Raw genomic sequence first — 21,500 nt, 5'->3', positions numbered from 1 at the left:
GGAAAGACTCTCAAAAGTCAACCTCTAAAATACACTGAATGGATGAAACATTAGGAACACCTGCTCTTTCCATGACATAGACTGACCAGGTGAATCCAGGTGAAAGCTATGATCCCTTATTGATCTTATTTGTTATATCCACTTCAAATCAGTGTAGATGAAGGTGAGGAGCCAGGATAAAGAAGGATTTTTAAGTCTTGAGACAATTTGGGGTGGCAGGTAGCCTAGTGGTTAGAGCGTTGGACCTGTAACCGAAAGGTTGTAGATCGAATCCCCGAGCTGACAAGGTAAAAATCTGTTGTTCTGCCCCTGAACAAGGCAGTTAACCCACTGTTCCTAGGCCGTCACTGTAAATAAGAATTTGTTCTTAACTGACATGCCTAGTTAAAGGTTAAATAAAATAAAAAATGAAGACATGGATTGTGTAATTGTGCCATTCAGAGTGTGAATGGGCAAGACAACATATTTAAGTGGCTTTGAACGGAGTATGGTAGTAGGTGCCAGGCGCACCGGTTTGTGTCAAGAACTGTAACGCTACTGGGTTTTTCACGCTCAACAGTTTCCCATGTGTATCAAGATGTGTCTAGCATCTAAAGGACATCCAACTGTGTGTGTGTGTGTGTGTGTGTGTGTAACGCAATACTAGGAAGGGTTTCTTAATGTTTGGTATACTCAGTGTATATTCAAATAGCAAACATTTTTTTTTTTAAATAGGCCTTTGTGTGTACACTATAGCCTACCCTACACTGTCATGAAGTTTGCATTCACACACCATCTCTTTACATGGTGTGAAAATAGGCATCAGCTGTTCTGTCAACACCTTGACACATCTCTTATTGACATGTGACACCTTTTAGGCTAATGTGTTGGCTGGCTTTTAATCCATGTAATAGTCTACCAGTCTCCTCTCCCTTTATGTCCATGCCAATTATCAGTCATTTCTGTGTCGAGATCACAACATCTCTAAAATGGCTCTTCAATCCCCTCCATTTGGGAAAGTGGATCCCTGAGAGCATTCCTTTTCTACCAAACAGCAGTGTAGAAGCTGTGAACAGATAAATTCAGAGAGTGGTAACAGATTTCCTTCTGAACCAGAGCTGCAGCACACTCATTCCGGGACAACATGTGGCTAAGGGACCTCCATTGGACAATGGATCCAAGATCAAACGCATACAGGCTATTCTCAACTCGAGATGTGATTGTATTGGTATAAAACATCCACCCAACCATAACGAAATGTACCCAACTATTTTAACCTAGTTCAATAAACCGTTCACCAGTGCGGACAGAGAGTGCGTGGTCTGCACGTGGCACTCAATGCATCCTTGGCACTATAGCCCAAGTTGGTCTGGTTTTATCGCGAAGATTGAAGCGCGCACATTGACCTAGACGCGCAATACAGGGAGGTAGACAGCGAAAGGAGAAATCAGTTGCGTCCTAGTGCGGCAGCGAGATATGGATTTTTCAATCGGACATTAGAGAGCATCTCTGTTAAGAGGACGACTCTGAAGCTGTACTGTTGGTTGAATGGGTCACTTTCTTCTGGCTGGTTCAATACGTGACTTGCTCGGAACGAAACACGGAAAAGAACAACCGCCGATGATGAGATATCAACTTTTTATTTTATCGCAAAATAAATAATTGTAGTGAAATAATACGTATGATAGATTGAGTACCGCAAATACTGCCACTTGGTCTTAGTTGTCACTTCAATTGAGAAAATGTTTCTAGTCGGAGGGAGATGTCCAACGATAATGATCATCGTTTTAGTACTTTTCGTTGTGTTGGTGAAGAGCTTTCCCAACAAACACCACAACAAACTCCACAACGGTGTTTTTTTGTTGGTAAGCAACTTTTTTCTTAATTATTTTCTTCTAGATTTTAGGCAAATAATACGTTCCAAATGTCACAGGATTTGGATATGAATTGAGCTGATGTAAATTATCCTCTATGAAATTAATTACATGTTTTACGCTATAGCCTAATATAATAGCTTATTTGTTGTCAGTTATCTCTTCAAATTGAAATTAACTTTCATTTATCCACAGAGAGGATCTGTTCTTGTGCCAGCGAAACTTACTGGAGTGTATGACATATTCTGAATTGTAATTAACTTCAGTTACAAAAGTTAACCTTCTAATAAACCAAATCAAAGAATCACAGACGAACAATGTTGTGCCTAACATTATGCTACACTGAAATCTGTAGGGCCTTGGGGTAAAGGGTTATTCGCCGTTTCTCCATGTATAGTAAGATATCTAGGCATCGAGAGAAAGTCGTTCTGAGCTGCACTGAGCAGCGTAGTATTACACAGACAGCCTCCTCGTCTACAGCAGCTATAACAGATGGGCTTTCTGAATTCCTTTTGAAGCACACATCTATCCGTAAGAGTAACTAATGTGGGTGTTTGTGCGGCTCATGGACATATATGGGTGTGTGTGTGTCTGTGTGTGTAGCGGCCTTGAAGGTCACCATGAACAGAATAAGATGTAAGAATGAAGGAAAGGTGTAAACAGACAGATTCCTGAGCTCTATGAAGTCGTTCATCTGTACATTCTCTCCCCTGGTCTCCTTCAGTGGATGCCGTATTGATGTCCTGATGCCCATAGCCTATAACTGATTGATGATGTATGTCAGTTGGGTGTCAAACAGAAGAAAAACAGTGAGGGAGAGAGACAGAGAGGGAGAGTTAGAGAGAAAGCAAAATAGAGAAAGAGGGGAAAGAGAGAGAGAGCATGTTGTGATTCTGGTGGTGGTAATGAGTGTGCGTTTTGGGCACCAGTGACCCTGTGCACCATGGTGACTGTGCACCTCTCCTGGTGACCTGGTAGATGCCAGTTTAACCAGGTAGAGGAGGGGCTGGTTTGTACACTAGAGGAGCAAGAGGCACAATAGCAATGGCTTACATAACCCTAACCCAAACTTTACCCTAACTCAGCAGGGTTACCCTCAGCAGATCTCTCTCACACTGGAATAAGGTCACAGGTCAGACTGGTTGATTGTTTACATTGGCCATCTGTGTTATTTTTTCCCCCTTTTCATGGGGGGGCTGAGGAGGGGTGTAGAATGTGGAGTGTGCATGGCCTGGTTCACAAATATGGAAACCTGTTCACTCTACCTATCTGTTTCTTCTCCCTCCCTCTCCTTGCCTCCTCACTCTTTCAAGGCTTGCGATCAAAGGGCCCCATAGTTTATTGTTCTTCTGTAATGGTTTGGAAAGGGCCAAGTGTAGAGGCCTTTGATATCTGTGGACACATAAATCAGGCCTGCCTGCCTGCCTGTCACACCACTCGCTTGCCTGCCCTCTCTGCCCTCCCCTCTCTGCCCTGCCCTCTGCCCTGTCCTGCCCTGCCCTGTCCTGCCCTCTCTGCCCTGCCCTGCCTGTGTTCCTCTCCTCTTACGCACGTCGGATGTGGCAGAGCTTGCAAACCATTACAGACTACAAAGGGAAGCACTTCTTAGAGCTGCCCAGTGACACGCGCCTACCAGACGAACTTCTATACTCGCTTCGAGGCAAATAACACTGAAACATGCATGAGATCACCAGCTGTTCTGGATGACTGTGTGATCACGCTCTCCGCAGCTGATGTGAGTAAGACCTTTAAACAGGTCAACATTGACAAGGCCGCAGGGCCAGACGGATTACCAGGACGTGTACTGTGAGCATGCGCTGACCAACTGGCAAGTGTCTTCACTGACATTTTCAACCTCTCCCTTTCCGAGTCTGTAATACCAACATGTTTCAAGCAGACCACCATAGTCCCTGTGCCCAAGTACACTAAGGTAACCTGCCTAAATGACTACCGACCCGTAGCACTCACGTCTGTAGCTATGAAGTGCTTTGAAAGGCTGATCATGGCTCACATCGACACCATTATCCCAGAAACCCTAGACCCACCTACATTTGCAGACTGCCCTAACAGAACCACAGATGATGCAATCTCTATTGCACTCCACACTGGCCTTTCCCGCCTGGACAAAAGGAACACCTATGTGAGAATGCTATTCACTGAGCTACAGCTCAGCGTTCAACAGCATAGTTCCCTCAAAGCTCATCACTAAGCTAAGGACCCTGGGACTAAACACCTCCCTGCAACTGGATCCTGAACTCCCTATAGGCTGTCTCGCCGTTGTTGGTGATCAGGCCTACCACTGTTGTGTCATCGGAAATCTTAATGATGGTGTTGGAGTCATGCCTGGCCGTGTAGTCATGAGTGAACAGGGAATACAGGAGGGGACTGAGCTACCCCCAGGTGGTAAGGGTAGGTAACAACACATCCGCCACGCTGATCCTCAACACGGGGGCCCCTCAGGGGTGCGTGCTCAGTCCCCTCCTGTACTCCCTGTGGTAGGCCTGATCACCGACAATGACGAGACAGCCTATATGAAGGAGGTCAGAGACCTGGCAATGTGGTGCCAGGACAACAACCTCTCCCTCAACGTGATCAAGACAAAGGAGATGATTGTGGACTACAGGAAAAGGAGGACCGAGCACGCCCCCATTCTCATCGACGGGGCTGTAGTGGAGCTGGTTGAGCGCTTCAAGTTCCTTGGTGTCCACATCACCAAAAAACTAGCATGGTCCAAGCACACCAAGACAATCGTGAAGAGGGCACGACAAAACCTATTCCCCCTCAGGAGACTGAAAAGATTTGGCATGGGTCCTCAGATCCTCAAAAGGTTCTACAGCTGCACCATCGAGAGCATCCTGACTGGTTGCATCACTGCCTGATTTGGCAACTGCTCGTCCTCTGACTGCAAGGCACTACAGAGGGTAATGTGTACAGCCCAGTACATCACTGGGGCCAAGCTTCCTGCCATCCAGGACCACAATACCAGGCGGTGTCAGAGGAAGGCACTAAAAATTGTGAAAGACTCCAGCCACCCTAGTCATAGAGTGTTCTCTCTGCTACCGCACAGTAAGCGGAACTGGGGCGCCAAGTTTAGGTCCAAGAGGGTTCTAAACAGTTTCTACCCCCAAGCCATAAGACTCCTGAACATCTAATCAAATGGCCACCCAGACTATTTGCATTGCCCCTCCCCCCACACCCCCTCTTTTATTATCTACGTTATTATCTATGCATAGTCACTTGTGTCGTGCTTAAGAACAGCCCTTAGCAGTGGTATACTGTCCATATACCACACCTCCACGGGCCTTATTGCTTAAATATAGAACACCAAGTCCAATTAAATCAAAATATACAACACCAGGTCAAATTTAATCAAAATATAGATCACCAGGTACAATTAAATCAAAACATAGAACACCAGGTCCAATTTAATCAAAATACAGATAACCAGGTTCAATTAAATCAAGATACAGATCACCAGGTCCAATTAAATCAAAATACACATCACCAGGTCTAATTAAATCAAAATACAGATCACCAGTTCCAATTAAATCAAAATACAGATCACCAGGTCCAATTAAATAAAAAAATAAAACACCAGGTCCAATTAAATAAAAATACAGATCACCAGGTCCAATTAAATCAAAATATAGAACACCAGGTCCAATTAAATCAAAATATAGAACACCAGGTCCAATTAAATCAAAATATAGAACACCAGGTCCAATTAAATCAAAATATAGAACACCAGGTCCAATTATATCAAAATATAGAACACCAGGTCCAAATAAATCAAAACACAGAACAAAGAAGGAAGACAAGTCCTAATGTGCTTGGAGCTGTGTAATGACCTTCCCCTAATTCTCAGAGGGACCTGACAATACCCAGAGGTCTTCAGGATCCTCCTCTTTCTCTCTTCCGTAAAGAGACAATAATGTTTGACAGGGGTTACCTCTAAATGGTGACCATGCGTTCTCATGGTTGGATCAGATCTGACCGACCAACAGGCTGACTTTTTTTATGGGAGAATTGCAGCCACTGAAAAAGTACAGTCTGTTCTCAGGCCCATAACCAACTGTTTTGTCACCGCTCCAGATTTTGGTTTAAACTGCACTACATTTCAGATCGCAAACTGACACTGCTTCAGTTACTGAAGTCCTGTCAGATGTTTGGGCTCTTTATTAGCACTGTAGATACTGGCCGAATTCAAAGCTTTGAGTAATAGAAGACCCTTACCTGACCTTAGATACATTTATAGTGGCAACTTGATTTAAAGGATGGTTGACATTTACATTTGAGTCATTTAGCAGACGCTCTTATTCAGAGCGACTGACAATCTAGTGTATTCATCTTAAGATAGCTAGTTGAGATAACCACATACAGTATCACAGTCATAGTGAGTAAATTTTTCCTCAATAAAGTAGCTATCAGCAAAGTCAGAGCTAAACGATGTTCACTTTGTCACAGACAGGCAGACAGAGCGAGGACAGAGGGAGGCCAGAGGGAGAGACAGAGGGAGGAGGACCTTAGGGAGACCTATGGCTTCTGTCTGTTGAATGTAGCTGCACATTGTTTACATCTTAGTTATTAGCAGACATTCTTATCCAGAGTGAGTTCCTGGAGCAATTAGGATTAAGTGCCTTTCACAAGGCTTGGGGATTTGACCCAGCGACCTTTCGGTTACTGGCCCAACGCTCTTAACCGCTAGGCTACCTGCCGCCCTAAGGCATGGCAGGACACAGCAGGTTGAAACACAGGGCCAGCCTGCCCACCATCCCAGGGGTCCCACGACTCCGAAGCTCTCTCATTAAAACTAGAGAATCTGGCACAGGCTCTTCTTTGTCAAAGGCCTGGATGCCAGGGCTCTGGCTGCTGTGGGAAATAAATGAGAAGCAGACAGATGGACAGGGCTTGGTTGGTTGGTCTGCTGGTTTGTTGCCCCAACGGTTTCTAGGAGCTCTGTCACTAAGTCATATCATGGTGCAAATGTTTTTCCTGGGCAAATAGCTAAAGCAAGTAACCTTTGTATCTTAAACTAGCCAGTAACCACTGTATTGTTTATGATTAATGTCATCAAGGTCTTCAGAGCAGTCCAGTCCACTGTGTTTCATCATGATGCTTAATCGAGGTGTCCTATCTTTTTCCTCAGGCTCGTGCTCAGCCGCCCATCAGTGGGGTCCATCATGGACCGGAGGCCCTGGAGCAGCAGAACCAGGTCCAGAGCCTCCTTCCCCCTGTCACTGAGCACCGCCACAAGAGGAGGTGGTCCCACTCCCAGCACCGCTCCGTAGGGGTTCTGCCTCACCCTGAGCCTGAGGAGGAGATCAAGCCCTTCATTCTGGACCTGAAGAACTTTCCTGAGCTGGCCAACGCAGACATCAGCTCGCAGAACCCCAACATCCAGGTGTGGTGATGATAATTGATAGTATTTTTATAATGCTTTTCTAGCCCCTCAAGAGCGATTTACATTTGTACTGGGGAAACTCGCCTAATATAAATAATAAATATACATAATATATGCCATTTAGCAGACACTTTTATCCAAAGCGCCTTACAGTCATGTGTGCATACATTTTACATATGGTTGGTCCCGGGAATCAAACCCAGAATCCTGGTGTTGGAAGTGCTAGAGGTGTCATTACAGACACCCTGGTTCAAATCCAGGTTGTATCACAACCGGCTGTGATTGGGGGTCCCATAGGGCGGCGCACAATTGGCCCAGCGTCGTCCGGGTTTGGCCGGTGTAGGCTGTCATTGTAAACAAGAATTTGTTCTTAAAACCTCTTGGGGCTATGTGGGACGCTAGCGTGCCACCCGTGGTGCACCCTATCAACAGCAGGTGCATTTCAAGAGCGGCAAATTTGAAACCAAATAAATGTCAAAATTCAAATTTTTCAAACATACAACTATCTTACACCCTTTGAAAGATAAACATCTCCTTAATCTAACCACGTTGTCCGATTTCAAAAAGGTTTTACGGCGAAAGCATAAAGTTAGATTATGTTAGGAGAGTACATTGACAATAGCTGTGTGTAATGTTTTGTCAATTCAAAGACAGGCGTCACCAAAACCATAAAACCAGCTAAAATGATGCACTAACCTTTTACAATCTCCATCAGATGACACTCTTAGGACATTATGTTAGACAATGCATGCATTTTTAGTTCTATCAAGTTCATATTTATATCCAAAAACAGCGTTTTACTATGGCGTTGATGTTCAGGAAATCGTTTCCCTTCAATAACCGGCAGTCAAGTCAGCACCACAAATTAAATAATTAAAATTAGAAAACATTGGTAAAATATTATATTGTCATTTAAAGAATTATAGATTTACATCTCTTGAACGCAATCGACTAGCCAGATTTAAAAACAACCTTAGTGGGAAATCAAACTGAAGCAATAATCTGAGCACTGCGCCCAGAAAAATACGCTTTTGCGATACAGACAAACGGCCATGTTGGAGAGATCTAAAATCGAAAATACTATGTAAATAATCCATTACCTTTGATTCTCTTCATCAGATGTCACTACCAGGAATCCCAGGTCCATAACGAATGTAGTTTTGTTCAAAAAAGCTCATCGTTTATGTCCAAAAAGCTCCGTGTTGTTAGCACATGATCTAAGCCAGCCGGACTTCACTTCATGAACGAGGGGAAAAAATATATTTACGTTCGTTCAAACATGTCAAACGTTGTATAGCATAAATCATTAGTGCCTTTTTTAACCAGAACATGAATAATATTCAAGGTGGACGAATGCATTCTCTTTTAAAACGTTTTGGAACGAGGGTACCCAACATGACCTCGCGCGCCAGAGTCTAATCGGCCATCACCGTTCCAAGGCTCTTGTTCGGTCAGATCTCATAGTAGAAGATTCAAAACACTTTGTAAAGGCTGGTGACATCTAGTGGAAGCAATAGGAAGTGCCAAAACATTAATCAGCCCCTGTGTGTTTCAATGGCATTGGCTTAAAGGTAATTCAACACATCAGGTATCCACTTCCTGTCAGAAAATGTCTCAGGGTTTTGCCTGCCAAATGAGTTCTGTTATACTCACAGACACCATTCAAACAGTTTTAGAAACTTTAGGGTGTTTTCTATCCATATATAATAAGTATATGCATATTCTAGTTACTGGGTAGGATTAGTAACCAGATTAAATCGGGTACGTTTTTTTATCCAGCCGTGAAAATACTGCCCCCTAGCCCCAAAAGGTTAACTGACTTGCCTAGTTAAATAAAAATTAACCTCAATGTCTTCAGCATGTCCTTTCCTGTGATTCCTCCAGCGATTAACCTCAATGTCTTCAGCATGTCCTTTCCTGTGATTCCTCCAGCGATTAACCTCAATGTCTTCAGCATGTCCTTTCCTGTGATTCCTCCAGCGATTAACCTCAATGTCTTCAGCATGTCCTTTCCTGTGATTCCTCCAGCGATTAACCTCAATGTCTTCAGCATGTCCTTTCCTGTGATTCCTCCAGCGAATAGCCCTTAATGTTTTCAGCATGTTCTTCCGTTGAACTCATCTCAATCTCACAGTAGTTAGTTCCATCTACTGGTCGACTCAGAGCAGTTCACTTCAGGATGTGGTTAGCTGGATGTAATGACCCCATGCAGGCTGGCTCTACCCTCTTATGGTCTCTCTGTGTTGCCTGGTGCTGACAACTACTATGGGAGTGAGCTAACGTACAGGTTGAGTCATACAGTAGTGGCCTACCAGTGTAATGAGATGTAGTTAAGCGTGGGATCTTTTGACTGAGTGCTCACTGCTCATCTCATGTCTGACTGGTTAAGTCGGAGCTAGAAATTAGGCAAGTAATTCCCTTGATACTTCTGGAAGGTATGTTTTATGTGCCGTCAGTGAATTTGGTAAACATCTCTTGCTTCCATTGTGGCTTTCCAGTAACATTTAGATGTTAATTTTTGTGTGCGTCCTCCTATTGAATGTATGTCTTTTTGTGAAGTAAGTGTTCAATTTTGTCGTTTTGGCAGACTTTGTGACCATATAAGGACTAGTTGTAGCTATCTTAGCATGTCCACGGAATCAATATCAATATCATGCTTCCACAATGGTCCCCTAAATGATTCCCTCTCCCTTCCTCCCTCCCAGGTGACCATTGAGGTGGTGGACGACCCTAACATGGACTTAGAGATGGATCTGATAAAGGACTGGATCCCCCCATCCCCATCCCCCTCGTCCTCTGTAGGCTGGCTGGGGGGTAAGAAGCTGTTCTGGCCTCTGTTCTGGGGATACACAGACGCTGACTCCAGCGAGGATGGGACGGGCCGCTCAGGGCCGGAGGAGACTGGAGAGGAAGAGGAGGAAGATGACCTGTTGGAGTATGGTAGCGAAGAGCCCCTCCCTAGCGGAGTGGGAGATGACTGGGACAGTCGCTGGAACGAGGGTTGGGACGCCACACAGAGCTACTAGCCTTCTTTTGTTCGCTAAGTGGCAGTGTCTGTATAGCTGTCACTCAAATAGCTTCCCGTCAAATGTTGGCTTCCAGGACAAAGTCGTAAAAAAAAAATGGAAAAGAACAGTGATCTCTGATCCACTTTTGCATGCCTCAGAGTAGTGGATCATTATAAAATGGCCTACAAAAGTTGAGAATGTAATTGTTTTGAAATAGTGAGAAACAAAGAGAAACAAAGATTCACAGGATTAAGAGAAATGTCAATAAGTGATTCGTTAGCAAAGAGGTCAATAGACAGAAAGAAAGAGAGAGAGAGAGAGAGACAGAGGGAGAGAGAGGATGGAGAGAGAGAGCGAGAAGGGGCTGAGGACTGCAGCAAGGTGGCGGGGGCTGTACTGACTGAGGACTGTGGCAGGGTGGCAGGGCTGTACGGACTGAGGACTGTGGCAGGGCTGTACTGACTGAGGACTGTGGCAGGGTGGCAGGGCTGTACGGACTGAGGACTGTGGCAGGACGGCAGGGCTGTACTGACTGAGGACTGTGGCAGTGCGGCAGGGCTGTACTGACTGAGGACTGTGGCAGGGCGGCAGGGCTGTACTGACTGAGGACTGTGGCAGGGCGGCAGGGCTGTACTGACTGAGGACTGTGGCAGGGCGGCAGGGCTGTACTGACTGAGGACTGTGGCAGGGCGGCAGGGCTGTACTGACTGAGGACTGTGGCAGGGCTGTACTGACTGAGGACTGTGGCAGGGCGGCAGGGCTGTACTGACTGAGGACTGTGGCAGGGCGGCAGGGCTGTACTGACTGAGGACTGTGGCAGGGCGGCAGGGCTGTACTGACTGAGGACTGTGGCAGGGCGGCAGGGCTGTACGGACTGAGGACTGTGGCAGGGCGGCAGGGCTGTACTGACTGAGGACTGTGGCAGGGCTGTACTGACTGAGGACTGTGGCAGGGCTGTACTGACTGAGGACTGTGGCAGGGCGGCAGGGCTGTACTGACTGAGGACTGTGGCAGGGCTGTACTGACTGAGGACTGTGGCAGGGCGGCAGGGCTGTACTGACTGAGGACTGTGGCAGGGCTGTACTGACTGAGGACTGTGGCAGGGCGGCAGGGCTGTACTGACTGAGGACTGTGGCAGGGCTGTACTGACTGAGGACTGTCGCAGGGCTGTACTGACTGAGGACTGTCGCAGGGCTGTACTGACTGAGGACTGTGGCAGGGCGGCAGGGCTGTACTGACTGAGGACTGTGGCAGGGCAGCAGGGCGGCAGGGCTGTACTGACTGAGGACTGTGGCAGGGCGGCAGGGCTGTACTGACTGAGGACTGTGGCAGGGCTGTACTGACTGAGGACTGTGGCAGGGCTGTACTGACTGAGGACTGTGGCAGGGCTGTACTGACTGAGGACTGTGGCAGGGCGGCAGGGCTCTACTGACTGAGGACTGTGGCAGGGCGGCAGGGCTCTACTGACTGAGGACTGTGGCAGGGTGGCAGGGCTGTACTGACTGAGGACTGTGGCAGGGCGGCAGGGCTGTACTGACTGAGGACTGTGGCAGGGCGGCAGGGCTGTACTGACTGAGGACTGTGGCAGGGCGGCAGGGCTGTACTGACTGAGGACTGTGGCAGGGCGGCAGGGCTGTACTGACTGAGGACTGTGGCAGGGTGGCAGGGCTGTACGGACTGAGGACTGTGGCAGGGCGGCAGGGCTGTACGGACTGAGGACTGTGGCAGGGCTGTACTGACTGAGGACTGTGGCAGGGTGGCAGGGCTGTACTGACTGAGGACTGTGGCAGGGTGGCAGGGCTGTACGGACTGAGGACTGTGGCAGGACGGCAGGGCTGTACTGACTGAGGACTGTGGCAGTGCAGCAGGGCTGTACTGACTGAGGACTGTGGCAGGGCGGCAGGGCTGTACTGACTGAGGACTGTGGCAGGGGCGGCAGGGGCTGTACTGACTGAGGACTGTGGCAGGGCGGCAGGGCTGTACTGACTGAGGACTGTGGCAGGGCGGCAGGGCTGTACTGACTGAGGACTGTGGCAGGGCGGCAGGGCTGTACTGACTGAGGACTGTGGCAGGGCGGCAGGGCTGTACTGACTGAGCGAGTGAGAGAACTATGCTCTGCGAGCACTCGACCGTCAGGCCATTGTGGAGCTCCAGCCTTTGAAGTGGACACTGGGTCCCAACTTGCAGCTCGCTGTGGAGGCCTGCTGTCTTTTGAAGATGGGCCTGATGCGCTCGCTAATGGCAGCATGAGCCTGTTCCCCCGGATGGACAAAACAGCCCACTGCTTGTGTATAATTAGAGGGCAGATTGGGAACAGGGGATGACAGGGGCCATTCGGCTGGGTCTTTCATCCCCCCTCCGGGCCCCCCAGACCCCGACTCGGCCCTCTGCCCTGGGCGGCAAGGCCTTTTGAGCCTGTTCAAGAATTCGGGGGCTTTCAGGGACGTGGATAACATTTACGCCTCTATTGTTTTTTGTTTCTCTTAGTTCTCAGTCCGTTTTCTGCCTGTGCATGATGGGAAAAGAGCATAGTACCTTCTGGCTGCACAGGCAGGCAGCTTTATTCAGCCCTGTAGACCACAGCAGAGCCAGGCAGCTTTATTCAGCCCTGTGGACCACAGCGGAGCCAGGCAGCTTTATTCAGCCCTGTAGACCACAGCAGAGCCAGGCAGCTTTATTCAGCCCTGTAGACCACAGCGGAGCCAGGCAGCTTTATTCAGCCCTGTAGACCACAGCAGAGCCAGGCAGCTTTATTCAGCCCTGTAGACCACAGCAGAGCCATGCAGCTTTATTCAGCCCTGTAGACCACAGCATAGCCATGCAGCTTTATTCAGCCCTGTAGACCACAGCAGAGCCAGGCAGCTTTATTCAGCCCTGTAGACCACAGCAGAGCCAGGCAGCTTTATTCAGCCCTGTAGACCACAGCTGAGCCAGGCAGCTTTATTCAGCCCTGTAGACCACAGCGGAGCCAGGCAGCTTTATTCAGCCCTGTAGACCACAGCGGAGCCAGGCAGCTTTATTCAGCACTGTAGACCACAGCAGAGCCAGGCAGCTTTATTCAGCCCTGTAGACCACAGCAGAGCCAGGCAGCCTTATTCAGCCCTGTAGACCACAGCAGAGCCAGGCAGCTTTATTCAGCCCTGTAGACCACAGCAGAGCCAGGCAGCTTTATTCAGCACTGTAGACCACAGCAGAGCCAGGCAGCTTTATTCAGCCCTGTAGACCACAGCAGAGCCAGGCAGCTTTATTCAGCCCTGTAGACCACAGCATAGCCAGGCAGCTTTATTCAGCCCTGTAGACCACAGCAGAGCCAGGCAGCTTTATTCAGCCCTGTAGACCACAGCAGAGCCAGGCAGCTTTATTCAGCCCTGTAGACCACAGCAGAGCCAGGCAGCTTTATTCAGCCCTGTAGACCACAGCAGAGCCAGGCAGCTTTATTCAGCCCTGTAGACCACAGCAGAGCCAGGCAGCTTTATTCAGCCCTGTAGACCACAGCAGAGCCAGGCAGCTTTATTCAGCCCTGTAGACCACAGCAGAGCCAGGCAGCTTTATTCAGCCCTGTAGACCACAGCAGAGCCAGGCAGCTTTATTCAGCCCTGTAGACCACAGCAGAGCCAGGCAGCTTTATTCAGCCCTGTAGACCACAGCAGAGCCAGGCAGCTTTATTCAGCCCTGTAGACCACAGCAGAGCCAGGCAGCTTTATTCAGCCCTGTAGACCACAGCAGAGCCAGGCAGCTTTATTCAGCCCTGTAGACCACAGCAGAGCCAGGCAGCTTTATTCAGCCCTGTAGACCACAGCAGAGCCAGGCAGCCTTATTCAGCCCTGTAGACCACAGCAGAGCCAGGCAGCTTTATTCAGCCCTGTAGACCACAGCAGAGCCAGGCAGCTTTATTCAGCCATGTAGACCACAGCTGAGCCAGGCAGCTTTATTCAGCCCTGTAGACCACAGCAGAGCCAGGCAGCTTTATTCAGCCCTGTAGACCACAGCAGAGCCAGGCAGCTTTATTCAGCCCTGTAGACCACAGCTGAGCCAGGCAGCTTTATTCAGCCCTGTAGACCACAGCAGAGCCAGGCAGCTTTATTCAGCCCTGTAGACCACAGCGGAGCCAGGCAGCTTTATTCAGCCCTGTAGACCACAGCGGAGCCAGGCAGCTTTATTCAGCCCTGTAGACCACAGCGGAGCCAGGCAGCTTTATTCAGCCCTGTAGACCACAGCGGAGCCAGGCAGCTTTATTCAGCCCTGTAGACCACAGCGGAGCCAGGCAGCTTTATTCAGCCCTGTAGACCACAGCGGAGCCAGGCAGCTTTATTCAGCCCTGTAGACCACAGCGGAGCCAGGCAGCTTTATTCAGCCCTGTAGACCACAGCGGAGCCAGGCAGCTTTATTCAGCCCTGTAGACCACAGCGGAGCCAGGCAGCTTTATTCAGCACTGTAGACCACAGCAGAGCCAGGCAGCTTTATTCAGCCCTGTAGACCACAGCAGAGCCAGGCAGATTTATTCAGCCCTGTAGACCACAGCTGAGCCAGGCAGCTTTATTCAGCCATGTAGACCACAGCTGAGCCAGGTAGCTTTATTCATCCCTGTAGACCACAGCAGAGCCAGGCAGCTTTATTCAGCCCTGTAGACCACAGCAGAGCCAGGCAGCTTTATTCAGCCCTGTAGACCACAGCTGAGCCAGGCAGCTTTATTCAGCCCTGTAGACCACAGCAGAGCCAGGCAGCTTTATTCAGCCCTGTAGACCACAGCAGAGCCAGGCAGCTTTATTCAGCCCTGTAGACCACAGCAGAGCCAGGCAGCTTTATTCAGCCCTGTAGACCACAGCAGAGCCAGGCAGCTTTATTCAGCCCTGTAGACCACAGCAGAGCCAGGCAGCTTTATTCAGCCCTGTAGACCACAGCAGAGCCAGGCAGCTTTATTCAGCCCTGTAGACCACAGCGGAGCCAGGCAGCTTTATTCAGCCCTGTAGACCACAGCGGAGCCAGGCAGCTTTATTCAGCCCTGTAGACCACAGCTGAGCCAGGCAGCTTTATTCAGCCCTGTAGACCACAGCAGAGCCAGGCAGCTTTATTCAGCCCTGTAGACCACAGCAGAGCCAGGCAGCTTTATTCAGCCCTGTAGACCACAGCAGAGCCAGGCAGCTTTATTCAGCCCTGTAGACCACAGCAGAGCCAGGCAGCTTTATTCAGCCCTGTAGACCACAGCAGAGCCAGGCAGCTTTATTCAGCCCTGTAGACCACAGCAGAGCCAGGCAGCTTTATTCAGCCCTGTAGACCACAGCAGAGCCAGGCAGCTTTATTCAGCCCTGTAGACCACAGCAGAGCCAGGCAGCTTTATTCAGCCCTGTAGACCACAGCAGAGCCAGGCAGCTTTATTCAGCCCTGTAGACCACAGCGGAGCCAGGCAGCTTTATTCAGCCCTGTAGACCACAGCAGAGCCAGGCAGCTTTATTCAGCCCTGTAGACCACAGCAGAGCCAGGCAGCTTTATTCAGCCCTGTAGACCACAGCAGAGCCAGGCAGCTTTATTCAGCCCTGTAGACCACAGCAGAGCCAGGCAGCTTTATTCAGCCCTGTAGACCACAGCAGAGCCAGGCAGCTTTATTCAGCCCTGTAGACCACAGCAGAGCCAGGCAGCTTTATTCAGCCCTGTAGACCACAGCTGAGCCAGGCAGCATTATTCAGCCATGTAGACCACAGCTGAGCCAGGTAGCTTTATTCAGCCCTGTAGACCACAGCAGAGCCAGGCAGCTTTATTCAGCCCTGTAGACCACAGCAGAGCCAGGCAGCTTTATTCAGCCCTGTAGACCACAGCTGAGCCAGGCAGCTTTATTCAGCCCTGTAGACCACAGCATAGCCAGGCAGCTTTATTCAGCCCTGTAGACCACAGCGGAGCCAGGCAGCTTTATTCAGCCCTGTAGACCACAGCGGAGCCAGGCAGCTTTATTCAGCCCTGTAGACCACAGCGGAGCCAGGCAGCTTTATTCAGCCCTGTAGACCACAGCGGAGCCAGGCAGCTTTATTCAGCCCTGTAGACCACAGCGGAGCCAGGCAGCTTTATTCAGCCCTGTAGACCACAGCGGAGCCAGGCAGCTTTATTCAGCCCTGTAGACCACAGCAGAGCCAGGCAGCTTTATTCAGCCCTGTAGACCACAGCAGAGCCAGGCAGCTTTATTCAGCCCTGTAGACCACAGCAGAGCCAGGCAGCTTTATTCAGCACTGTAGACCACAGCAGAGCCAGGCAGCTTTATTCAGCCCTGTAGACCACAGCAGAGCCAGGCAGATTTATTCAGCCCTGTAGACCACAGCTGAGCCAGGCAGCTTTATTCAGCCATGTAGACCACAGCTGAGCCAGGTAGCTTTATTCATCCCTGTAGACCACAGCAGAGCCAGGCAGCTTTATTCAGCCCTGTAGACCACAGCAGAGCCAGGCAGCTTTATTCAGCCCTGTAGACCACAGCTGAGCCAGGCAGCTTTATTCAGCCCTGTAGACCACAGCAGAGCCAGGCAGCTTTATTCAGCCCTGTAGACCACAGCAGAGCCAGGCAGCTTTATTCAGCCCTGTAGACCACAGCATAGCCAGGCAGCTTTATTCAGCCCTGTAGACCACAGCAGAGCCAGGCAGCTTTATTCAGCCCTGTAGACCACAGCATAGCCAGGCAGCTTTATTCAGCCCTGTAGACCACAGCAGAACCAGGCAGCTTTATTCAGCCCTGTAGACCACAGCAGAGCCAGGCAGCTTTATTCAGCCCTGTAGACCACAGCAGAGCCAGGCAGCTTTATTCAGCCCTGTAGACCACAGCTGAGCCAGGCAGCTTTATTCAGCCCTGTAGACCACAGCAGAGCCAGGCAGCTTTATTCAGCCCTGTAGACCACAGCAGAGCCAGGCAGCTTTATTCAGCCCTGTAGACCACAGCAGAGCCAGGCAGCTTTATTCAGCCCTGTAGACCACAGCAGAGCCAGGCAGCTTTATTCAGCCCTGTAGACCACAGCAGAACCAGGCAGCTTTATTCAGCCCTGTAGACCACAGCAGAGCCAGGCAGCTTTATTCAGCCCTGTAGACCACAGCAGAGCCAGGCAGCTTTATTCAGCCCTGTAGACCACAGCAGAGCCAGGCAGCTTTATTCAGCCCTGTAGACCACAGCAGAACCAGGCAGCTTTATTCAGCCCTGTAGACCACAGCAGAGCCAGGCAGCTTTATTCAGCCCTGTAGACCACAGCAGAGCCAGGCAGCTTTATTCAGCCCTGTAGACCACAGCAGAGCCAGGCAGCTTTATTCAGCCCTGTAGACCACAGCAGAACCAGGCAGCTTTATTCAGCCCTGTAGACCACAGCAGAGCCAGGCAGCTTTATTCAGCCCTGTAGACCACAGCATAGCCAGGCAGCTTTATTCAAGAGAGAGAAGGGCTGCAGCTTCATACATTGTGATGTAAATGAGCATGTGGCTGTGTGCATACAGTATGTATACATTCATCAACATTGAACTTCTCTAAATGAGGTGCATGTGATCTAGGAACAGGGCAACAATGTTTATGAAGTGATCAGATCTGAAGGCTTTTAGTGAACATAAAGTATGACAGTCAGACTAGCGTAACGTTGGGGCTTCCCTTCTGTAATTTAAATGCTCCTGAGAAGAGTCTATTCCTGTGTTCTGGCCGTATGGTGAGCTGGCTGTGCCACAAAGGACATTAGACCATTTTCCTGTCCTGTTAAGTATTCAAAATGTAATGTATACTTTTGGGTGTCAGGGAAAAAGTAAGGAGTAAAACGTACATCATTTTCTTTCGGAATGTAGTGAAGTAAAAGTAATGAAAAATATAAATAGTAAAGTAAAGATTCCTCCAAAAACGGCATAAGTTGTACTACTAATAAACCCTTTCAAGTTGTTTTCCTTTTCCTTGATAGCTCGTTAAGCACAGGTGGTGAACCAGCCAAATGCTTTTAATTGGAGTTCTACACAGTTAGGATGTAGTCTAGTTAGGAAATCCCACAGCTGGGAGAGAAATTCAACTCTTACTGATTAGAGAGTAATCATGTGATGGGGGAGAAGTGTGTGTGTGTCTGTCTGTGTTACCTCCATAAAATGTAAAACAGCTTAAATAGGAGAAACACAATTAATCTAAATGCATTATCATTTAATATCATGAGTTTTGTTTTGTCCCCCCCCTCCCCACAGATGAGGAGACGGAGGAGTGGAGTGCCTGGTCTCCGTGCTCTGTCACCTGTGGTCATGGAGAGAGGAAAAGGACACGGTCCTGTGGTTACTCCTGCACCCTGACAGAGGCCTCCAAATGTGACATGGAGCGTTGTCCAAACGATGTCAACACTGTGGCTGAACCTTTCCCCTTCGAGATGGAGAACGGCACTGAACCTTTTGGCACAGGTACTTTGAATACCCTTTTTCCATTTACACCTGGAAAAAATACAATATAACAGAACAGAACAGAACACGGCAGAACAGAACAGGGCAGAGCAGGGCAGAACAGAACACGGCAGAACAGAACAGGGCAGAGCAGGGCAGAACAGAACACGGCAGAACAGAACAGGGCAGAGCAGGGCAGAACAGAGCAGGGCAGAGCAGGGCAGAACAGAACACGGCAGAACAGAACAGGGCAGAGCAGGGCAGAACAGAGCAGGGCAGAACAGAGCAGGGCAGAACAGAACACGGCAGAACAGAGCAGGGCAGAACAGAACAGAACAGGGCAGAGCAGGGCAGAACAGAACACGGCAGAACAGAACAGGGCAGAGCAGGGCAGAACAGAGCAGGGCAGAACAGAACACGGCAGAACAGGGCAGAAGAGAGCAGGGCAGAACAGAACACGGCAGAACAGGGCAGAACAGAACAGAGCAGGGCAGAGCAGGGCAGAACAGGGCAGAACAGAACAGGGCAGAGTAGGGCAGAACAGAGCAGGGCAGAACAGAACAGGGCAGAACAGAACAGGGCAGAACAGGGCAGAACAGAACAGAACAGAACAGGGCAGAACAGAACAGGGCAGGGCAGAACAGAGCAGGGAAGAACAGGGCAGAGCAGGGCAGAACAGAACATGGCAGAACACGGCAGAACAGAGCAGGGCAGAACAGAACAGGGCAGAACAGAGCAGAACAGAACAGACAAGAGCAGGACAGGACAGAACAGAATAGAGCAGGACAGAACAGAATAGAACAGGGCAGAGCAGGGCAAAACAGAACAGAGCAGAACAGAATAGAACAGGGCAGAGCAGGGCAAAACAGATCAGAGCAGAACAGAGTAGAGTAGGACTGGGCAAAACAGGGCAGACAGAACAGGGCAAAACACAATAGAACATAGCAGATCAGAGCAGAAATAACTATGTAATTAGATGGTAATTGACACAATGGCCTCCCTCTGCTCTCCCTTTAGACGTGGACACCTGTGAGAAGTGGCTGAACTGTAAGAGCAACTTCCTCCAGAGATACCTCAACCAGGTCCTGTCAGAACTACCCAGCTGCCCCTGCACTTACCCCTCGGCCACCGCCTACACCGTGGTCAGCGTCTTCGACGAGGGACACAACCAGACGTTCCGTTGGCGCGACGCCAGCAGCCCTAAAGAACGCCTGGACATCTACAAACCCTCAGCGAGGACTTGCATCCGCTCGGCCCTCTCCGGCGACGTCGCCACGCTCGCCGCCCAGCACTGTTGCTACGACAACCGCGGCCGTCTGATCACGCGGGGGAAGGGTGCGGGTACGCCCAACCTGATCAGCACAGAGTTCTCACCGGAGCTCCACTTCAAGGTGGACGTGCTGCCCTGGATTCTGTGTAAAGGGGACTGGAGCCACTTCCACGCGCTGCGACCACCCAACAACGGCCTGGTCTGCCTGGAGAACCCCCACCATGACGTGTTCATGAACGACCTGGAGGAGGCCCGGGAGTACTGAGAACGCATGCAGTAGCCAAAACTACATTTCCCAGAATGTGCCAGAACAGTGGGGTACAATCCTAACTTGAGAAAAGAAAGCAGGACTGTTTTGCTTTGCATTAAAGTCAATAGGAAGTTTGTGGATTGTGAAGTTTAAGGTGCAAGTTAATCTCAAGTTACCAGGCCCAACAGAACAGAATTGAACTTCATTGAACTGAAAAAAAAGAGATGCAGTGCTGTTGATGTGTTTCGCATCCAGCATGATTCTCAGCTCTCTCGATGTCTGCCCACACTCCTGTGTGCATGTAAGCATGACGTTGTCATCTAGCCTGTTGGTGTTGTAGGAGCTCTGTCTGTGTGACTGACCATCAGTGTTGGGGGTAACGCGTTACAAAAGTAATGATATATAATCAGATTACTTTTATGAGTAATGGAGTTTGGGTAATTGGGTAATACATTACATGACCAAAAGTATGTGGACACCTGCTCGTCGAACATCTCATTCCAAAATCATGGGCATTAATATGGAATTGGTCCCCCCTTTGCTGCTATAACAGCCTCCACTCTTCTGGGAAGGCTTTCCACTAGATGTTGGAACATTGCTGCGGGGAATTGCTTCCATTCAGCCACAAGAGCGTTAGTGAGGTCGGGCACTGATGTTGGGCGATTAGGCCTGGCTCACAGCTGGCGTTCCAATAAATACTGCCGGCTGAGACAGGAGGGGTCGGGAGACACTGTGGCCCCATCCGACGATACCCCCGCACAGGGCCAAACAGGCAGGATATAACCCCACCCACGTTGCCAAAGCACAGCCCCCACACCACTAGAGGGATATCTTCAACCACCAACTTACCATCCTCAGACAAGGCCGATTATAGCCCACAAAGATCTCCGCCACGGCACAACCCAAGACAGGAAGATCACGTCAGTGACTCAACCCATTCAAGTGACGCACCCCTCCTAGGGACAGCATGGAAGAGCACCAGTAAGCCAGTGACTCAGCCCCTGTAATAGGGTTAGAGGCAGAGAATCCCAGTGGAGAGAGGGGAACCGGCCAGGTAGAGACAGCAAGGGCGGTTCGTTGCTCCAGTGCCTTTCCGTTCACCTTCACACTCCTGGGCCAGACTATACTTAATCATAGGACCTACTGAAGAGATAAGTCTTCAGTAAAGACTTAAAGGTTGAGACTGAGTCTGCGTCTCTCACATGGGTAGGCAGACCATTCCATAAAAATTGAGCTCTATAGGAGAAAGCCCTGATTCCAGCTGTTTGCTTAGAAATTCTAGGGACAGTTAAGAGGCCTGCGTCTTGTGACCGTAGCGTACGTGAGGTATGTACGGCAGGACCAAATCGGAAAGATA

General features: G+C 49.6%; 1 protein-coding gene across 2 annotated transcripts; it reads left to right on the top strand.

Moving 5' to 3' along the window:
• Window positions 1-1,274: 1,274 nt before the first annotated feature.
• Window positions 1,275-21,005, top strand: LOC106608237 (isthmin-2). Of its 2 annotated transcripts, none has more exons than XM_014206074.2 (5): window positions 1,275-1,844; window positions 7,000-7,254; window positions 9,960-10,254; window positions 18,438-18,644; window positions 19,641-21,005. In XM_014206074.2, exons 1-5 carry the CDS (start codon window positions 1,722-1,724, stop codon window positions 20,156-20,158), a joined length of 1,398 nt encoding a protein of 465 aa, XP_014061549.1. In that variant the 5' UTR covers window positions 1,275-1,721; the 3' UTR covers window positions 20,159-21,005. The 2 variants fall into 2 exon arrangements, with proteins under 2 accessions (XP_014061549.1, XP_014061551.1); XM_014206076.2 differs by having other exon boundaries at window positions 1,276-1,844; window positions 9,960-10,068.
• Window positions 21,006-21,500: the final 495 nt, after the last annotated feature.

Source organism: Salmo salar, chromosome ssa06 (assembly GCF_905237065.1).
Source record: "Salmo salar chromosome ssa06, Ssal_v3.1, whole genome shotgun sequence".
NCBI lineage: Eukaryota > Metazoa > Chordata > Actinopteri > Salmoniformes > Salmonidae > Salmo > Salmo salar.
This window is presented reverse-complemented; position numbering and strand designations above follow the sequence as displayed.